The sequence below is a fragment of the Enoplosus armatus genome, chromosome 10 (genome assembly GCF_043641665.1).
Source record: "Enoplosus armatus isolate fEnoArm2 chromosome 10, fEnoArm2.hap1, whole genome shotgun sequence".
In the NCBI taxonomy this organism is placed as follows: domain Eukaryota; kingdom Metazoa; phylum Chordata; class Actinopteri; order Centrarchiformes; family Enoplosidae; genus Enoplosus; species Enoplosus armatus.
The window spans coordinates 20,845,482-20,868,133 of record NC_092189.1 but is presented as its reverse complement, the minus strand read 5'-3'; the positions used below and the strand labels follow the sequence as shown (position 1 = coordinate 20,868,133).

Below are 22,652 nucleotides of genomic sequence, written 5' to 3'. Positions count from 1 at the left end.
TGAAGTGAGACAATTCTCATTGTTTCCATTGCAAACTTAGATCTTTTTCTTCCTAAATTTAAAGTGTCTTACCTTGTCAACTACATTGAAAACTAATACACTTTTCTCATTAGATAACTTATATTTTGAGGTCAAATTTAAAATTGAATGAGTTTTCAGGAAAGGCTTTTTTCCACGAGGCTCAGACTGCGTAGCTCGGCTGCAAAATGACTCATAAAGAATTATGAATATTTTATTTAAATCTTTTTGTTCTGTCCTGGGAAATTTGGGGGAATTGTACAAGAAGTATATAAATGCACACTTCAGAGCAGTGAAATAATAATAATAAATTTTTGTCAGCTATGAAGCCAACGTTTCTGGGGCATATAAAAAATTCAAATAACTTTATGTTTTACCAGTCAAACAGATTTAGTAGCTAGTATAGTAGTCCCATCATGTATCAGTGACCTATGAAAGTGGCCCAGTGGTCTTTAATATCAACATACACAGCAAAAGGACAGTCTGTGTAATATTGGCTCGTGTTACACAAAAGCACAGATTCACACAGGACACAAAGTATGTACTCATTGTAAGGACTAGGCCTGAGCCGAGAATATCATACTGAGTTTCGGATCCAGGCCTTGGTGCTTGTTATCGAGTTTGGCATTTGGAGTGTGTCTGTGGTGTGTTCGTATGCTTGTGTGAATCTCCAGCATCTAAATTTGGACTTTTGACTGCCAGACAGCATTGCTTTTGGCAAACAATAACCAGACTGGAATGCTATGAATAATGTGAATTTGTTTGCCCATGTTAAAAATTGATGCTGTTAGTAACTAACTCTTTCCCCAGCAAGTGAATGCATCACAAGACAACAGCCAGTGTTGGTTAACAATCACAGAGTAGCCTGCAGGAGGCTTTTAAAATTAAACAGGATAAAGAATGCAGAAAACTCTGGCATCCTTGAACATTGGTATAAAAGATGCAAGAGTGTAGGAGAGGAAACTGTGAATTTACTATCACATAGCTAAATGCCTAGCAGCACTGGAGGGAGTGGAAGCACAGATGGATGCTATGTGCTAAATGCATAATAACAATATTCACTTCTACTTATGTCTTACTAAAAAATGCAAAAAAAGCAGAGCATTCAGACAATTTTTACATCTAATACAGCACAATATTTATACCAGATACTAAGATCCTCTGACTGCTCGGCTCAGCCCCAGTAGGAACACAATAGTACATAAACTGTATTCAGTCATCTGTGGTCAGGCATTTTACCACCTGAACTATCAGCATGCTTGCTGACTGACTATTTCATCTTTGGTCAGTTGTGCTACAAGCCTGTTTATTCCATGTAGTCGAACATCCATATACAGCTGCTTGTTTTAATACATAAAGTCACTAAATAAAATAATACTTTCATAGTTAATTTGCATGGGAGTGTACTGTAATTTCTGGTAATAGAGTTATAAATAAAGTAACAGGACTGGTCACACAAACACAACTATTTATGCTCACTTCACACTGGGGGAAGACAATTGGAGTAAAAAGGGAGGTGTCCAGGTGCAGGTTGATGTTGGGTTTTTTGGCAAAAGCTGGTGATGCCATTAATGTAAAACTGCACTAGGCAAGAATTTTTATGGAAAGGGAATCATATCTCTCAGATTAATTCTGTTTGCCCATAAAAACTATCTATCTGGTGAAAGCACAAGCAGAGAATCAGCTGGGCATGCTGGAGGTGGTTAAATTGACCTTAAGAAAAAATACAAACATTTCTCCTTAAGGACAGCAAGTAAACACTGGATCTAAACCAAGCCAGACAGCAGAAAATATCATGAAAATATTTTGTTCACCACCTCCTTCCCCACAAGTCTCTATGTGGAAGATCTTTAAATTCAAGAAGTGGCACTTGACTGATATCACTAAACATAATTTCTGGATTGTGAAGTTCATCACACAATATGATCAGCCATTTGTGGTCACCAGAGTCAGACATTGCGTAGTGCAGTTTTAATATATTGATTGGTTGTTCGTTAAGATGTAACTCAGGGCTCAGGTAGGTCCAGGGGCTCAAGGAAGATCACAGGGGAACAACACTGGTGCCAAAGCTCACAAGGTCAGGGGTCAAAGGATTGTGGGTCATTGTCCAGTTACTGAGTTATTGTTACCTTTGATGGCTCTCTCGATTTTCACTTTATAAAAAAGCATAAAATATAAAGATTAAATTCGGAACGATTATTACAAGTTACAGCTTTTATTAACTCATTGAACTTCAAGAAAAAATATTGAAATTAGATTCCAAAAACTGTTTATATTATAGAGTATATTATATTCACAGTAGAATATGTCTTAACAAGTTATTTAATCTTCAATAGAGTTTTAAAATCATATTACAGCATACATTTAGTGGGAAAAATCTGGTAATGGGGTTATAATCCCATGTGTTTTTAAGTGTGATTATCTTGGTCATTAAATAATATTTTCAAATAAGGCAGGATATTATATGTCACTTTATGACTTGCATAATATTTTGTAGTGCAGCTGTTGCCTGCATTCAGTAGCTTGCAGCCTACAATAACATGATCATATCATAATGAAAGAGGAAATGAAAAATATGTGGCTGTACCTCCAGCCATATTGAGCACTCTGTCCAAGGCAGGATGGACCTCCTTATCCAGCTGATCATGTATCCTTCCACCCAATAATGGACCTATATCTGTGGAGAACGCAGCATTAGATGAACAGAAGAAAACAGTAAAGTAGTCCAAATCCTTTTCCTTATTACGTTGGCTGCTTAAAACTGCCTTTACAGGTCTTAACTTTCAGGAAAGAACTGCCTTCATAACTATTGCAGGAGAAAAGTAGGATGAATACTCAAGGGATCCTCTAACAGTCACCGCTGTAGCTATCTAGACCTAGTTATGTCACAAATCTGTTGTGAAAACAAGTCAAAGAAAGTAGACACAGTAAATTCATAAAATGAGCATGATACACGACCGAGAGCAAGAACTCAGTGAATCTTTTCTGTCTACTTAACTCACTATCAGAGGCACAGAGGAGGTCTACTTACTATCTAGGTCATAGATGACTTTGTTCTTGGCTGTGGCGTATTGGGATATTAGGTAATCAATTTGCTGCAAACAGGAAAGACAACAGAGCAGAGCAGAGTCTTACAAATGGAAGCAGATAAAATTGTGTTTATTAGTCTCGTCATAGACACCAACAATCACTCTGAAGTATAGCACGGTTTCAGTTTCATGTTATTTGTCAAAATGAAATGGAGAAAATGACAAAATATAAAACAGGTCTTCATAAACGTATAGTGTTTAACAAACTGAGCATTTCATTTCCTCATTTTCGCCAGTTTAAATAATTTCCATGAGAATTTCATGGTTTAAAAAGCACATTTGTAACATGCACAAAAAGTGAGAAAATGGTTCTCTTTTCCCACCTTGAAAGGATTACATGAATGAGGCATGACTAGAAACAGCAGCGGTCGGACACAGAAGAAGCACACACACTGGTTTATACATTTCCCTTTTACTCCAACACCCTGAGATATTAAGAATTTGAAGGTTTTGGTTGGTGGTTTCTCATTCAACCATGACTGAACCCTTTTTCATGCTTTACCCAAATTATTTCACTAGCTATCCTCTCACATAATCAGAAAGACGGTTGCTGTCCAATTGGTGGTTTTGTTATAGAATTATATAGAACATTTCTCCATTTCTGCTTTCATGACATGGTATAATATCGTGTTGGAGCTTTAGTACACAAAGCAGGGGGTTAATGCTCCATCTGCTCGTTCTTTAGAATAACTCTCTGTCTCACCATTGGCGTGTCATTAGCGAAGGTGTGCAGGTCCCTCATGTTGCTGTTGACCAGTCTCCGGATGTTCTTCACCTGAGAGCTCAGGTTCTGGTTGGCCGCATATGCACACAGGACTCCGATCCTAAACAAATGACAAACACAAACACTGTGACCTTTCCGTCTCCTCGTGTCATCGAGTGATCCTGCTGCTCCCACATCAGTCAACACAGTAGCCCAGGGGTGTGTTTTACAGAATAGAGTGATAATAACATGTCATTAACAGTAGGGGTCAGTGTGCACCACCACATTTACTTTTCCATTGACTTCCTTTGAGTGCACCTGTAGAATGAGTTTAATTTCCTTGACAGCCAGCATTACACTAAACAATTCTTGTAATCACAGTTTTGTGTGATTATAATATAAATAGTTATCTTGTCTTTAAAATGAATCTGATTTAAATTTACTGTGAGTCGCGCATATTTCTAATAGAGTAGAACACAGCACAATAAATGGGTACTGTGTCTTTACAAAGTCATTCATCAACTGAAAATAGTCCTATGCACTCAGCGATCAAACAAAATGACTGGAAGCACAAAATTATGATGATTATGGTAAAAAAAAAAAATTCAGCAAGCAGCTGGTTGCAGACTGTATTTTCTGCATTTTTAAGATACTAAAAGATGCATTTCAGGAGCAGATTTTTGGAAATAAACTTATAGCAGGAAATGCAGGTGTATCTGTATTAAGCTCTGAGGCCCTATCTGTATAATCAGAGGTCCCTGGGTTGTAAACATATTCAAATTAAATGCGAAAACACAGACTTGCATAAAGCAGACCATTAAAGTGAGTCTCTTGCATACTTCAAACAGACCTGAGTAGCTCGGTACAAGGCTTAATTAGCTAGAGGAACATCAAGGGAGAGACAGCCCATAATATTAAGCTGTTTCCATGACTCACTCTCATCCCAGCTGAATTTTCAGCTCAGCACCCAACAGCTAGCACTATGCATCCATGTGTGTGTGTGCATGTGTGTTTTCATTGCTGCATGGATGTGTGCAAGTGAGCGTGGTTTGGGTTCATGGGGTGATTAACTTCAGAACAGATTGTAAACTTTCGTACGATGGATTGTGAAGTATCAAAACTTTGACAGCGCAGTTCAACAGTGAATCTCGTTTGTAGAAATGCTTCAGTGGAATAAGCAGCTTTATGAATGATGTAAGATGACTCGCTGAAAGGAATAACAAAAGGATTGACTCAGAGGCCACTGGGAAGGTTTAGATCAATGGAGATGAATCAGGGTGTTGTGACTCACTGTATAACGAGGCAGAGGTCTCTGCATGTGGGCCTGTGTATCCGTGTTTCTGTGTAGGTACGCACAACAGCTTGTGTTACGGCGTGTGTGTCTGTGTGAGTAGTTCATCTTTACAGTCCTGTGATCAGCAGTCGCCTCTGTAGAAGTATCTCTTTGTGGATATAATCCTGTTAATCCAATCTAATCTAACCTGCATTATGCTGCAGACATTTTGTCACATTAGGGATTGTACAGTGTTTTTATACGCTGAATGTGCAAAGTATTAGACACTTTCTCTTTTCACGAAGTACGCTGATAAAGTCAGCATTCCTTATAAATTCACCTTATTAAATGTGTCAGTGTAAATACAGAGTAGATTTGAGTAGAGTAGGGCCCCTAATTGTTCTGTCGATTGCTTCGATAAATTATTTTATTGATAAAATAGTGAAAAATGCCATTTTTGAATTGTGTAATTTATCCGAGCAGTGTTGTCCAGCAGTCCAAGATATTTAATTTACAATTACACAAAACAGCGAAAATCCACTATTCCTCACATTTATGACACCAGAACCATTAAATGTTTTGTATATGTGCTTGAAAAAAACTGAAACGATTGTATTCCGTACTAAACTGGTATGTCTCCCAACACGTTTCAGTTAATGTCACTACAGCATAAAAATCTCTGTGTAGCGGCTTAAAATTAGCTTGAGATAGCGAATCAATCTCAGTGAGCAATTAGCCACACTGGTTTTTGTCATTGTTGTTTATCCTCGCTTGATAAAGCATTTGCCATTTTGACCATTTGTATATCTTATTATTATTCTTTTGTTTAAAGACTGAGATTTAAGAGATGAGCATTGCATTAGTACATTACTTTGTCAAACTGTCAAACTTACAAGAGAGACAGAGTGACTTAAGTTCTTTCTTTTCATCAGAGCATCTTTGAACGGACAAAGAAGAAGAACCTTCCCAACGGTTCTTGTTGGCACAAATCAAAAGTGTAAAAGTGTAAACATGCATAAAGACTGGTATAACCCTCAAAGAAACAAATGTGTTATAGGATCATGTTCTGCCCTTGGGAGAGAAACTTTCTTCATTTTTCATCTGTGTGGCATCTTGTGATGATATTTTCCATAAATAGTGAGTAGGCCGACAGAGTAAACCCTGTCATTGTATAAGGGGAGACTTAATGAGAAACTAGGCCAAACAACTAGGCTGGGACACAGTGAAGTGGAGCCATCCGGAACCAGGAGAAGATTCAAAATGGCCACTTCCACAACAAAAGCCTTTTGTCAAACACTTCTCTGCCCTCTCTCCGTCTCACTCTCTCACACACATGTACACAATTACATACATATGCTGTTCCTTTCTCTCTTACATACACAAATTCACAATCACACACCCCTTCCCTCTCTCTGTCTTTGGTTGTGTCTTTATCACCAAAGCCCATACTTTCCTCTCTTCTGTTTCTCTAGCCCTCTCTCATTTGTCTTTCTGCTCTGGCTCTTCTGTTTTCATCTGTGTCTCTTTCACTACACCTCTATTTCTCAGACTTTTTATTGTTTCCCTCTCTCACTACTCTATCGCTCAGGCTCACGCTTTATTCTCATTTTCCTAGAACACCCACTATCTTATTTTTTCTCTTCCTCTGTCTCCTCTTTTGCCCTCAGTTCCCTCTCTCTCTCTCTCTCTCTCTCTCTCTCTCTCTCTCTCTCTATTCACCTCCCTCTCTTTTTCTTTGTCTCTCGCTCACTCCCTCTCCCAGCCGGTGTCCACCAAGGTCACTGGAATCTGCAGCCAAACAAAGACTCTTTGAGAAAAATGCCAAGCGCTTTCCAACGAGCTGTGTAGTACATGACTGTCCACCTTACTTCAGCAGAATCAAGTTTGGTTTACTTTAGTTGTATTTTTTTAGATTTCTCGTTTGAGAAGGGTTGAAATTAAATCAGGAGATAAAACAGAAAGTATTAGTGTATGAATACAAAATGATCAAGCAAACAACAAACTTGTGATGACAAGCAAAGCATGCTTGAGCTGAAAAACAGAAAATAGAGGAGAACTGCTGCTGAGCGAATTTATGTGCAAAAACCCATTTTCTCACTGATGCTTAAAATGTCTGAATCAAGGCAACAGGAAGCACGTCAGCCTCCCCCTGTGGCATCACCTTCGTTTCACCTTAAATTTAATGATGTCTTTTATATCACATATGATAGAGAAATATTTCAGTCCATTCTGCTGCATAGCTTTTCATAAGCAATGCCACAAAACTGTAAAAAGACATGAATTTTGCATAACAGCAGCAAAGAGAAGATTTAAGTAAAGAGGATGTAAAGTTCAGGCTCAAAATGCATAAAATTTCACTTTGCACCAACTTATACATACTGACAGATTGAGGAATTTCCTTCCAAAATGTTACATTTGTGTAAACTGATTACTTAAGTAGAGCTATGACTACAGAAAAATACTGAAACTCTTATTAAACGTTTGTATACAAATACATTCGATTTACCATTCTTGTTTCCAAAATGTCGATGATAGTAATTTTAAGGTAGCAGTTGCTCTTTAAAATGGCCATTGGCCTTTTCAAAATGACATTCATCATTCAGCCGTTGTACTGTTGTGCTGCATCATCACATTTCTTTGCTAGTTGGAACTGTGGCCAATGACTGCATGGCCGTATGGCTGCTTGTTGATAGTGTGTCTCTTATTGACCACAGGGGACAATTCAAACACAGCGGGAGGAAGATTTACCTCCAGCAACTTTATAAAAAAAGGGCTGTAATTCCTGTTTGAGCAAAAGCCAAATGACACATGAAACTCTCCCTCAGGATGGAAACCCCACAACAGCAGATGAAGAAGAGCATCAAACTAGTGCAGTGCCCCAGTATCTAGGCCACTACTGGGGGCTGGGTAGTGAGTGTTACATGGTCTGGTGGCTCCATAGCTTTTACAAACTCCCAACAATGGCCTGCATTCAGTGTGATTGTAGTTGCGAGGCTGGGACAGTCGCCTTTCAGTCCCTCCCTGCTTTCACGCTGCTGGAACTGGACCTCTATTATCTGATCTCTCAATAAGAAGATGGATACTGTAATCATTGTAATCATTCTAAAACAAATAATATTTCTAACAATGTAAAAGCTGTGCATGAAGTGCTTTTGTAGACCTACAGTGTAAACGGTGGAATCGGCATGTACAGTACAGTATGCAATATTAAACAACAAACTATTGACCGACGCCTTATTCAAAACATCAGATTCACATCTTTGAACATGGAAATTGTGTGGTATTTTTAGTCATTTTTGTGCCAGCCTGACCTCAGGGAGCTCATGAGAACAGATAGATAACAACATAGCAGCTTGTTTTGTATGTATTACACAATTAGCCGACTACAGGACCAACTGTACATGCACGAAGAGTGTAGGGCCAAACCAATGTATCCTGACATATACTGTGCTGTACTTCCTCCGGACATCAAAACTCCTATTTTGAAATAATTGTGTTTCTCAGCAATCAGTAACATTACCAGTGGCAATCACAGCGGCAGCTGGTAGCCACCATTTTAACCTGTGTTTAATTTCCATTCAACCACTTTTTATTCTATATTTGCCTTTTTATTCACTAGTATATAGTCCCATCAATGGCTATATTCAATTTTGCCCATGTTTTATTTAATTTAGCCACCATTTTATTCAGTTAAGCCTCTGGTTAGCTTGTTTTTATTCCATTTAACTGCTTTTTCCCCCTCAACTAGCCAGTCTTAGACCCTTTTATCCACTGTTTTATTCATCTTCCCAGAGCTTGCCAGGTCACAGTCTGAACCTGGCTTCCCGGTGCATCATTGTGTCCCATAAAGAATCTAACCAGACATTGAATACTTAAGCTTTCTGACTCCAGGGCCTTTGCTCTAGGCATAACAACCCAGTAAAGTAGTGCTATTTTTCCCCTCATAAGGACGCTGTGTAAGTTGCTGTCTGTTCCATCTAAGGACTGGCTGCGGTAGTTTGATGGGAGACAACAGACCATTAATTCCACAGTAAACAGTCCAGGAATGATATGAATATTAAACTCTGAGCCAAACAGCCTGTAGGGCTCCCAGTTGTGCAAACAACCACAGAAGGTCACTGAAATACAGTAGTATTTTAAAAAGATAAGAAGGGCCAAATTGGTGACAAAATGGTGTTGATTTAAAGAAACAGTCTGGGCACCTGAGCAAGGCACTACACTTATACTACTGTATAAATGAGCTGTGCAAAGAAAAGTATAAATTAGAGCAGAGGACAGGTTTAGGAATTTGGAGACCATCATTCAACTAAAATCTGCCGTCTCAAACAAATATGACAGTAAACATCTGCCCCGCCGATGTGTTTATAATCAAACCACTGAATTCTACAGTACCAGCCCCTCTGTAATTTGTGAGAGAGAGAGGCAGACACAACTTTTTCCATGAGGATATCAAAAACAAGGTGTAACACATTTGTTCTGCTCAGTAAATTATCCCTGGATAGATTAAGGTTATAAAAATAATTAACCTTTCTAGCCAATATTAATGGTGTGATTTAAGAATAAATGTCAGCTGTCCAAAAGAAAATAACTTGTGTCAAGCAATGACAGAGAAAGAGCAGGTAATTTATTCTGTAAACAGTGAGTTCATAACAAGTTCTTTCACTCTATTAAGCCTTGACAAATCAGACTGATGCTTTGAACTGATTCAGCTATGATTTACACAACGACAAGGGCTCAGGAGTAGGACTTGAAAACCTCCATCGGTGTCAGTACACAAAGTCTGTTTTCCAGGGAACCTGAAGTTCTGTAAAGTTAGAGACTTGCTGAATCACAGTAATTGGGTTTAATAGTGGAGTGAAACTGTGCACAAGCCCACAGTTCACCATAAATGGATTTAGAAAAGCTCTTAAACATTTCCTTTGCATACCGATACTTGTGCCTGCTCCACCACTCATTAGATTGAGAAGAACGGCAAAGAGGAAGTGCATTTTCACCGATGATGTTACATCGCAGAGGTTCTCCAACAGCACCAGAGCAGCTGTCTTTACAAATGGTCATTATGCACTATCTCTGCTAAAACAGTGTATATGCCCGGTCTGAAGTCTGCGTGAGGTGCTCACATTCTCACCGCACATACTTCTTTTATAAATACCAGTTTATGCATGTTTATACATCTGGCCTGATGTCTGGGTTTTATTTCTCACTGGGTCTACGGCATCTATATTATGACTGGAATCAATTAATTATACAGAATAATTTGACCTTATGGAGCCTGCCTGTTTCCCTTCGTTCCATTTCTGCTTTTGTCTTTTAACTTCTGGGAGCTATCACCGGCTATAGTAAGCACATAGTTAACAGAAGTTTAAAGCCTGTTCTGATCGATTCACATAGTGTAGCCTACTTCAAATGTATTAAAAACACACCCACATTTATGAGGAGGCCATCTGGCCTGACGCCAACACATCCACTGCAGATATCGGATTAAAAAGATCATTGGCGCAAGTTACCTACGGCTTTGCCTTCACCTAGTTTACTTTGTATTGTAGCAGTCAATAGGTAAGTTAAGTAAAGTTTTTTTTATTTCAAAGTCACAAGGCTGTTATATAATTGGTCAAAGTGGCCGGTAGAGTAGAAAACCTTTCAGAGCATTTGGCTGGTGGCTTGTTATTTGTTCCTTACCCTGCTGACCACAAAGTTAAAACACAATGACACAAAGAAATGAAAGACAGCTCTATCTGCATTAGAAATGCTGCTATTTCTGGATAATAAATCCCCCTAGCCAATCGTCCCTGAGATAGAGAGCAACTCTTAGCTGAAAACGACATCGCCGAGCTCTGCAGCTATGCCCTCTCATATCTTTTCTCTCTCCTGTGCAACAATGTGCCATATCATCACTATTGTAACACAACCGTCTCCAATAAATTGGAAAGAAAGCCTGACCAAGCTGTGAACATCAATTAGTTTCACTATGTAGAATTCCTGTTAGACTATTTCATTTGTTGATTTGTAGTGTGCACACTACAGTACAAGAACCCACAGACCATAAAAGACCCCAGGATGAGGAAAAAATGTAATTAGTAAAAAATAAAATGGATTTCAGCTATAAACCAGAAATAAAGGGGAATTGGAATGATTAGTAAGAGTGTCTCCACTCTCCAAGAGAAATTGTGGGATGCACGGCACATTCTGACAACAACCTCTCCAGTTAATTAGCTTGGCAGTGATTTGTGTAAAGCTGCCATTGTGTGGCGTCTTATGTGCAGGGCAGCGATCATGCGTGTACTTGGACGTTATGATTTGTGGACAGGGACAAGGGACTGGAGATGAAATTCAATTTATAACAAGGGACAACGAACACAATGACAAAACAAATATAATATAAAGAAATTGGTCCCGATAGAAAACACTAAGGCTTCAAACGCAATGGGTATAAAAGAAGGGAGAAAAGGGATATTCATCCAAATTGTGAAAATGTAAAAGTGCACTCTTGTCCACACGCTCTCTGTTGGAGCCTGAGAGATCAGATTGATTGGAATATAGAATGGAAATGGGCAGTAAAGCCAAAAACAACTGGTCTCATTAACATTAAGACATTTTTTTTAAATTGGGTTCAAGGAAACTTAAAACCAACAAAGCCATCTTAAGATACTCTAATATAAAAACAAACTTTTTGGAGGAGAGAGTCGTAAGAATTTAAGGCAGTAACGTATTTTCCACAATGACAACACAGTGTAGTGTTTTGGAACAAGATGCTTCATTTGTTTAACATCTACTGTATCTCGTGTACTGTCTGAGGTCTTGCTCTGCCTGTGCTTGCTGTGTCAGTTTTGCTTTCATTGATCGCTGTTCATCAGTTGTGTATTAGTCTCTGCAACAATGTCACCAAAAACTGATGACGGAAAACTGAATATGAGGTTGGTACATCTTGTCAGTATCAGTTGAAAACCCTAGTCTAGTTCCAGACTTCTGAATAGCTGCACATATCTTATTGAATGAAGTTATCCTGGTTGGAAAATGATTGAGCCATATAAATCGGTACTGTCAGGTGTTATAGACTACTAAAGTTAATGAAATTGTCTTCAACATATGTTAATATAGTTGTTTTTTCATGTTTTTGCGCACAAGTTGTGTTTTTGTACACGATTCCCTTTTTCCTGCTGAATCTTGTTACTTTGGCTGCTGCTGCTGCCCACTCTTCCCCGCAGGCACTAGAGTAAAGTTTCATTATACATTTTGCTGGCTGTAACTGCTCTAAAACCTGGCACTGGAAATTAATTCCCCGTGAGGAACTCCCAGTGGCTTGACATTTAGTCAGCAAGTGACATCTTCATTGTCATTGTGGCTTCTTTTATGACAGAGTGAAGTTGATGCTCATCACACTATTAATGAATCCCCTAAAAATATCCCTACATGTGATGACACCCCAGGGAGGCTGTTATCTGAGAGATGTGTTAGAGTGTGTTTGGTTGTGTCTCTAAGTGACTAATTGTGGCCTTGTTTTTGTGTGCATGTCTGAGAGAGAGAGAGATTGTGTTCATATATTTGCATCAGCAGTAAGTAGGTGACTGTGAGGCGTTTCACTACAATTACTAGTTAGCTGAAACAAAAACAGTCAGTTAGGGATTATTTGACATTGTTAAGGGCTATTTGAACTATTACAGATAGGAAGTTCTGAAAACTTTACTTCTGTACAATGGTGGCAATGATTCCACCTGGTCTTTCGAGTTTAAAAAGTATTGCCAGACATAATATACATCCCGAGAAGTATACAGTGTCTCATAACAAGTACATTTATGTGAAGGAGTGTGTGCACAGAGAGATGACATGTCCAGATTTATTTGTCGTGTCGTGCTAAGTGATTGTCTGTTGGCAGGCGCTGCTGAGCTCCCGGTGCTGTCCCTTCAGTGCTCTGTGCTCCAAAAAAAAAAGTGGACCAGTGATGAAAATTTGTTTCTGCTCATTAATTGGGTCACTTTATTAATAATTCAGCAGAATTCAGTGCTAATATGTAAAGTCACGAGAATTGTCCCAAGGCAGAAGTGAACTAAACCATGAGTGATCATACAATATGATAGATGCAATAAATAAAATATCTTGGATATAGTAAGGGCCATCTGGATCAAGTATTATCAGATGACGCAGTCAGTCAGTGGTCTGTGGACACTGAAACGTGATCAGAAATTTGAGTATATTTATTCATATGTAGTTAAAGGGGGAAATAGCTTTGCACCGAGCACAGCCTGAGGGCATAGAGACACCTGGTCCTATTTCAAGGCAGAATTTGTTAGTCTGATCAGAATCACTCGGTCTTCCAAGGATAGTCTGGTTGTCTGTGGACAGGTGTATAAAAATGTTTTGATTTTATTACATGTTTAATTCAGAATGTGCTACACAGACTCTTTGAAAGTATTGCATCATGTTGCTTCTCTTCCCTTTTACTTTATGTAAACTAGCATCCCCATACTCTATGAGTTAGGAGAATATTTAGGAATTTGGAGATGCCATGACATATTTTTGGAATATATATTTTTTTAATCATATTTTTTAAGATTATTTTTTGGCACTTTTGCCTCTATTTGATGGTGAGGGAAGCAGTGAAGAACGACAGGAGACTTTGGGAGTGAGAGACACACCAGCCAGAGTCGAGTCAGGGACGATTTAAAGTGCAGGGTGCTGAATGCTCAGTTCACTGTCGCCTACATTATCATTACTTAGACACCATAAGATCAGCATGAATTACTAAGCCCATAATGTTGGGACCTTTTGTGTTAATAGTACTGGACACCCAGCGACTGAAATAGACTGCTGAAATGCTTGCTGGCTAACAGCATGAGGCAGGGGTCTTCCACTTGGCCGGAACAGAGGGAAAGATCTTCTATCCATCATTTTATCATTATAAACCCAGGCAGAGGTTATGTGGAATCAGAGCTGATTAGTAGAGACTGAAATAGCTCCCGCTGTTCTTTTAATAATGTGCGGTGTGGCCTTTCGATTGCTGGCAGGCATAATGCAACGTGCCGTTTTACTACACGGTGCATGCATTTATGCATGAGCTAAGACATGATACGTTAACAACAAACAAACACACATGGGCTGGTGTTCAGACAACCTCTGAGAACTGCTGAGAAGATGTTGTGCATCAAAACTACCACAGTACTTGTGATCACATTAATATGAGGATTAACAGAGAACAAATACTGAGATTTGATCTTTTTGTTCATGCAGATCATACATTAAATGGATGATCTGCCAAGGCTGTGCACAGTTCTTCGACAGACAGACTATTTTACTGTTTCTCTCACTAACCTTTCATGAAGGTTTTCTGGTGCATCAATAATGTAACGATTTTTCTTTTCTTTCTTTATTTTTTAATGGAAAAACTAAAACAAGCCAATACCGAAGTTATACAGTCGGACAGTGTGGAATAAGAGGATCATGTCAACCTTCAGGCTACTTGAGGAGAAACAAAAGGGGAGAACTGTAGCTTATGACCAAGCATGAATCCAAATGTATTCGTTTGGATGCTGATGAAATGTTCGTTAACGTGCACCAAATAAAAAACAAGAATAAACACGTACAACATTTTGGGTAAATTGGGTTACTTAGGTTCAGGGAATCTACGGTTCAGTAAAGCTGGCTTCATCAGACAAAACGTGACCCTAACGAGGCTGCTGATGTTCATTCATCATTACTGCATTATTACTAATACCATTACAACAAGTCCAATTCGTCTCACTGAGAACTTGTGTCTAAACGGAGTGGGAGCTACTCTGTGATGCCAACACGCTTCACTTTGGTTTTCCACTACTGCTAACATGTTTCTGACTGTGTATAGAAACACTTGTGTCTCTCACTCACCCTTTCTGGCATGTAAAGAAGATTCATAGCTCTGAACGAAATCAATCTAATGTAATTACATGGCACAATAGTTTGAGGATTGATAATGAATTCAGGCCTGTTAATCAGTTTGTACTTCTTTCAAGATTCATTCACCTAATTTAACCTGGTGAAATTATTAATAAGACCGCTGCACTAATCAGAGTATTGCCTTAATCTGATTCTGAAATTATTAGTGTTTATGTAAATGTCATGATTGAATCTACACATCAGATTTATCCCAACAAAGCTGATCCTAATTTTCTGCCTCTAATACACAACATTCAAAGACAAACAGTGATACAGAATGAGCTCTGTAATGAACTTGGTACATTTGATCTCACAGTGACAACAAGCCCACCTGTGTTACGCAGACAGCACATTTGTGTGTGCATTTTCAGCATGACTGGCATCCGCGTGAATCAAATCCCAAATCCCTACAGCACTACTCTAACCCAGCGAACATTACTCATTCACGTTTACAACCGCAGCTTTTTTGCCGACTCCTCTGGGATTTGACCCTGCGACCATCAGAGTACAAAGTGCAAGAGGGAAACTGTCTTCTCATCTTAGTCAGTACAGTTTCTTTCTTCCCATTTTCACGTACTCCACTGATTTTTTTTCTCTCTTTTGTTTTGTTGCAATCAGCCCTGTCCCACTCTGATTCTTTCACATAAATCCCACGTAAAATATCATAATATATAAACTATTGCACTGATTATGCACAGACACCATGATAGGTCTAAGTACCATAGGAAATCCTTTAACGCCTCTGCTATGGACCTCTCTCAGCTGTGTGGTGTACTGACCCCAATATGTGAAAGTAGCCTTATGTTTCTGTTTATTAAATTCATGCACCTCATGACACGGTGCCGATCAGCTATGACCAATATGAATTCTCCCAACTCTTGTCCACTCCTGATGCTTGTATTTTTTGTTCCATCCTGAACCCAGTGACACAGTGTAATTGTTCTCCAGTACAGTACAGGATTCCCAGTAGAAGTAGAAATCAGCCTCAATGCTAGACCACAAACTCACTTTTCTAACCTTTATATTATTACTTGCTAGTTGTGAACACTGTAATCACTGTAAATTGGGGATTTATCTCTGTTTTAATTACTGCTGTCGGGGATAAACGAGGCAGCTGTTGTCTGGTGGTCATGTATTTGGAAAATTAGATAAGAGGGCTTTATGGGGTCTCAAGGGCCTCAGGGTGAGAAACAAGTTGAAGCACATGAGAAAGCATTATATTATCAGCAGGGAGGGATTATTACTTGCATTAATCCTGTTCATTCACATTTCTCTACCTTCTCTTTCGACTTTTTACATTTCATTTGTATTTTTAGTGTCATATTATTATGTGAGATTAATGTTATTTAGAGGCAACTATGACTCTGTCACTGGGATATGTTAATGTATTAGCTGCCATCATGTCAGTAAGACAGAGTACGTCTTGTCATTTAGAGTCAGAAAAAGTGTCTTTGTTCAGAAGGTCCATTAAAAAAGTTTCACATTTCAGTGAACTGTTGAGTTAGCATAAGCAGCAACAGCCACCGTGGCTGAACAGAAAACCAAAAGTGTGCCACACTCAGAAACTAGAACTTAGTCATGTCTAGGAAGTTCAGTACAGAAACATCAAAGATCTGTCGTGAAAGAAGTGACTCGTGGATTACCATGTTGTGGATTGCCAGGTGGACTGTATGTCTCGTAACACAGAATGTCCAGGCTCAGTAAAGAGCATTTTGTTTTTCACTCTCCTACCTCATCCTCAGCCTCAGTTTCATTGTCCTCACCCTTACCTGGGTGTCTTGTACCCCTCTTAATCTGATTTTAACACTTCTTGGAGAATAAATATCACCCCTGCCACTCCTCTGTGCCTCGCTGTCAGCTTTCTAGTGGCGGTAAAAAGTAGTCTTGGCCTGGGCTCGGTACTCATCCCTCTCTTGCCTGTAATTGCTTCATTAGAGCCTCTACAGCATCTCTGCCTGGTAGCTGCGGAGATTTAATAAGAACTCTGAGGATGCTCTCAGACTCCTGTGTCTGGGCTCCTTGGATATTGCTGTGGAATTTCTAATAACCGGGCTTCGTTCCAACGAAGACAGAAAGCCAAAGAACATCAAACTAAGTACACTCCTGGATCCCTTCTCTAGCACAAGAGGCAAATGCAGCTTCCCAAGCCTTTTGTACTGTGACTACGTCCCCAGCGGCTACTGCTTCTTCTACCGCTGAGACTATAAAACGGCGTGGAGAGTGGATTGAGTTTCCCGCGGTCCATCATCAGAGTGATGAGTTTCAGCGAGATGCGGGACAGCCAGATGATGTAATAGGCACACAGTCATTTTCCATCATCTGCAAATTCTCAAATTCTTACTCTTTGCTGCTATTTCCTATTTGTCAGGATTGTGGCTCTGCAATGTTAAGAACATTTATCCTAAACAACTGTGGGATAAATGTCAGTAAAAAAAGGAAACGTATCTGAGGTCATGACATTCCTGTTGGCCTCTGGCTATCTGAGTATCCACTGTACAGGAGAACCACACACTGTAAAGCTAGTCTGAAATAGCTTGATGCAACTGATGGCAGCTTGGTTTGACAGGGTCCAGGCTGAAAATAGCTGGAGGAACTATTTATTAAATCCCTAGATTACAACAATTAATTGCAATTACTACAGTTTGAAACATTGGCAGTCTAGGAATTAATTCACTGCATTTACCACTGCATATAATCATCAGCCAAATGCTTAAAATGTGCATGTTTAATGGGGAAATGACAGCTGGAGCAGTAATATAATAAAGCCTGAAGGCAGATGCAGTAGGTATTATAGTTATTATACAAAAAAGCCTAGGAGAATAGTAAGGTGTAGATGAAATTGGGGCACTTAAGAGTGTATTCTCAAATGAAGAAGCCAACCATTTGAAACATGATATAGTCATATAGAATAATTGTGATCAAATTCTACGGTATATTTTGGATTTGAGTCATTTGTTTCTCTTTGATTTCTTCATATTTTATTTTTAATATTTTAGTTGTACGTTGACGTAAAGAGGAATTCCCACCACAGTAAGCCAGCAGATTATAATGACCAGTGCTTAAACTGACAAAGATGAAGGGTGCTGCCACATAGTATCTACAGTAGGACTTTACTATATATAGCAAACAGCATGGGGGATGGGGAAGGCTGATGACCGTGTGTGTGTGTGTTTATGTGTGAAACAGACTCACTAGATAACCAGATGTGTATGTGTGTACAGTGTGTTTTTGCCTCAATGTGTGTACACATGTGCACGAGTACAACACTGTAAAAGACAGAGGTGCAGCTTGCGTTTATTTCCAGTGTATGTGTGCATGCATATATAAGTGTGCACACACTGTATGCAAGTTTACACCAGAAAATACACGTCTGCTTGCAAGCTGATATCCTCATATTCCTCCCTGTGTGTGTGTGTGTGTGTGTATGCATGTGTCATACTCACGTGATGACCAATGAGGTGGAGAAGAGCAGCGTTCCCAGCAGGCCACGCCGGCAGTCTGCGTTCTTCCTCTGACGTTGGTGCATCTCTCCGCCACAGTTGTCACAGCAGCGGCACATGCAGAAGAAGAGGCCGACTATCGGCATCAGAACGGCGAACAGCAGGCCCACTGCCGCACATACCAGGAAGCCTATCTCGTAGTAGATGGCCTGGGGTCAGTGGGGGAGGAATGAGAGGGAAAATGAGATGAAGAATGAGGGACAAATTATTTAGGAAGCACAATGGAGAAAGGAGGTGAACATGGAAATGAGATGAAGAGAGAAAAGGGGGATCAGAGGTGAAAAGAGAGAGAGGGAGATGAAACAACAAGAGGGGAAAATGGGATGGAGGGTTGTTGAGAGAAAATAGGATTGGATTGGATGAGTTGGGGAGTGAGGGAGACAAGAAAGGATAGATTAATAGCGGCGTACAGGAGAAAAAGGGAGGGCACACACACAAGGAAGCAGAGGATAAAATGAGCAACAAATCTAAAAATATCTGTTAGGATCCCACCGCTTGAAATTCTCTCTCTACTCTTTGTCCAAAAGGGATTTGTGGATAAACAATAAACACATTGCGTAACACTACTCACTGCTGGATAGTCCTTTCTTTCTAATTCTTAAATACCACAAGCCAATTCAATGATCGACTCTTTAACTACATTATTACGCAGCATAAATGCCAAGGCTGTATTTCTTAATATCGGTGGGACGACAATACTGTTCTCACCTACTACACCGCAAGCTGGTTGAGACTTACAGTAAGCAATTCCTAAAGGTTGCTTTTTTTCATACCAACAAACTGCAATATGCACTGAGAGGATAGCAACACATGAAGGATGATGGGGAAAATACTCAAACTCAGAGGCATCCATGTAGCCCTGTGGTGCAGTTTTTCCCCACTGACGAAGGGGAAAGACAGCATTTCTGATGAAAAACCTGCTTCAATAGGAATGGACTACAAGGCAGTTAGTGCACTGCAGAAAACCTCCATCTTAACAAGTACTTTAGAGTCATAAAGTCCAGATTTTTCTTGAAACAGGGTAACAAATCAGCCCCTGGGGTGAGATAATTACACCTGTTTCAGTGCAGTTCATCCTTTTTAATAATTCCATTGCAGAAAGTGTCAGGTTTGCAAAAATAAGGGGCATCACTCAACCAGTTCCATTTTATTATCAGTTAAGGAACTTGAGAAACCACGAAACGCAGGTCAAATTATCACTTGGCAGTCGCAGATTTCTGTCACTTGGTTCAAAATAGGATTTTGTGATATATTGTTGGGTGAAAACGTTGCAACTTCAGCTTTACGGCTGAAAGAATTACATGGTCCTTTTTATAAAGTGAGAAATTTACAGCCAGTTCATCAGGTACACACAGATAAAAGTAATGCAGTCTTAATATAACAGCCCTAGATCCTAACATTTATGAAGGTTACAACAATTTGTCCAATAGTAGTACACCAATTATTAGAGACACTTCTGAGTATAACACAATACAATTCATCATAAACCACAGCCTCCAAAATTACAATAAAGTACCCAAAAACTGAACATTATAATCTTCATGAAGGGATAATTTATCATACAACTGTTGTATTAGACTGTATTAGTCTTAGCTGAGTGTATATTACCTTTGGATCTGACTGGATAAACTAGAAAATAGTTGGATAGTTGCTCAATTATTTGATATTTTGAAGAATGCTGTTTTCGCCTGTAAAACAATATACAACAAGTTCACATGCACTAGTAAAATACATATATACAGTATCTGCAGTGAATAGTTAGGTTGTTAACATTAGAGGACAGTTGTTAAACTGTTAATAGGAGTGTAGTGAGGTCAGAGAGCTAGTAAAGATTAAAATTCCTGGACAACTAACGCAGGAGTGAGCGGAGGAATGCTGACTGTCGTATACTTATATGAAAACTCTGTATTTAGGCAGTTTGATTGTAGGTGTGAGTGAGGGTTGTGATTTGTCTCTGAACAGTCAACTGTGAAATCTGCATGTCGCTCATTACAAAGCCTCAATAATTCTTGACTTTGATTGAATATTAGAAATATTGAAGGTGACTCAACTCGATTTCTTACAAATCCTCCCTGATATATTGAGAGAGTTAAAATTGCTGCAGTTGGCAGGTTCTCAGTAGAGCTTCCCCCACCTCTTGTCATGTATCACAGTGCTCCCACTTAATCTGCCCCTATCTAAACCACACTCAGCACAGGCTTTGGATATTTGCAAAATTGAATAGGGGATTGGTAATTCCCACACCGTATGTAACTTGTCACAATGATGTTCAATAGCTTCTCGTTATGAAAGGATCAAAGCAGGGCTGCTATCACTGCTCCTGAATGGGCGAACTGCTCTCCCAGCTGATTCGCACTAATCTTAATCGCCCTCATAAGTCATTGACCCTGCCTTCTCCAGGGGCCTGCAGCTTTTGCTTTTTAACATGCAGGGTGAAAAGAAATGGCTTCTGAACTTGTCAGAGAGGAGTATTCTTCTCTGGTTCACTCAGAAATCTCTGTGCAGACTTGGAAGTCTCGGGCAGTGAGCATAATCCAACCTCCAAAAGCTTGTGTTCGGATGAGTGAGGTTCCTGGCTGTGTCAAAAAGATACTTTACAAGATGTAGGAAGAAGAAGACTGTCAGTCACACCCTTTCTGACCTTAAGGAATAAAACATGGAGGATTTCAGGGTCAGTGGAAACAGGGAGAAAAGGGGGAACCGGAGAGTTTTGAAGATGTAGGCAAAGAAAGAAAAAAAGAAGAGAGGCTGGGCATGTGTGAGTGTATGTGTGTCCCATGTCATCTAAAAGCACCAATGTCAACCCAGTTGTTGAGGACATTGTGCAAATCTGAACGCTTGCATTGTCATTCTGCTTCTGGGCTCTGCTTGTTATTGGGTGAATCTTCACAAAAAGCGGTCAAAAATGTTTTATTTTTTTCCACCACCACTCTTCAAGGGCCTGCAGCTCCCAACTATTTTTGGACTATAGCTTTGTCTTGGCAAGTGCCCAAAAGAAGAAGGTGACCTTCCAATAAGAACAAACTGGGTGATGAGGTGGCCGCATGTCTGAGTGGTGAAGACAAGCAATTCTGTAACTTTAATCAGATTTAATCAAAGCAGCAGCCACAAGGCTTGCTGAAGTGTCCTCGAGCAAGATTATGTTACCCTAAGCTGCTCATTGACTGCAAGCTAAATGAGTTATAGAGGCCACTGTGAACGTCAAGGTTCTTTGTTTGTCTTTTTGTGCTTCCTACTTTGATTCGTTATTGTGGCTCAGATCTTTATAGTAAATTGGATAGGCAGTGGATGGATACCACTCTGGAACCACAAGAGAAACATGACATTCTCAATGATATCTTTATGATTATCCAAGTAGCAAAAGTGAAGACTGCGATACTGCAACCCCACAAAGCCTTTGATCACAGCTGGACTATTTAAATCCACTGTATGGAAGCTTTCATCCAAACCAAGATTACACCGGGGCCTTTCACTGATTAGTTAACCTTCAATATGAGAAAGTCTACAATCAGGGAAATTATCTGCTGTACTTTTTGGTTGATTGGTCTGCTTTGCATTTATTGGGCAGTGACATACACAAGATAGGCAAGATATATATTTGATATGGTGGCTAGGTATTTGAACTGATAACAGAAAAAAATGTGGTGGTTTATTTTACAAGGTAGCAGCTCCAATATGAATGACATGGGATAACATTTTACTTTTGGGCTATACTGACATTGGTTAACATCATATTAAGAAATCCATCCGTTTTTTGGTTGTAGTCAGTTTTGACTTACTTTGATAAACCAGCCACACTCATACATCTAATTTATTTAAAAAGCTCCACTACAGAATCAAAGTACTGCTGTTGACCTATTAGAGTATCAGACCATTTTATGCAAACGAGAAATTGATTTGTCTTCATCGAAGCAAAGAAAAGTATGCAGTTTGTAAACATTGGCTGGTTGAGTGTGTTTTTAGGTATTGTAATTGTAGATCGCATATTTCAGGAGGGACCGGAAAACTGATTATCTCCTTGAGATATAAATGGAGAGTTTTAGTTTTGTCACTTCTTGACTGATGTGTTTGAAGGTCTTTGGAGGACACATGTTTTTATGAAGCTGTGGCAGCGCTGCATACTGTGTGTCAGTGGTCCAGGTCAGTGTGTGGAGATTTATAGT

General features: G+C 39.4%; 1 protein-coding gene across 1 annotated transcript in view; it reads right to left on the bottom strand.

Annotated features, from left to right (window-relative positions):
• The window catches only part of prom1a (prominin 1a), a 65,610-nt gene that overhangs the window by 16,954 nt on the left and 26,004 nt on the right, over positions 1–22,652 (bottom strand). The window contains exons 4-8 of the mRNA XM_070913151.1: positions 18,433–18,638; positions 3,811–3,931; positions 3,050–3,113; positions 2,606–2,695; positions 2,148–2,171 (exon numbers count right to left, since the gene is read on the bottom strand). Coding sequence (XP_070769252.1) covers positions 2,148–2,171; positions 2,606–2,695; positions 3,050–3,113; positions 3,811–3,931; positions 18,433–18,638 — 505 coding nt within the window. The remainder of the gene's footprint in view (positions 1–2,147; positions 2,172–2,605; positions 2,696–3,049; positions 3,114–3,810; positions 3,932–18,432; positions 18,639–22,652) is intronic.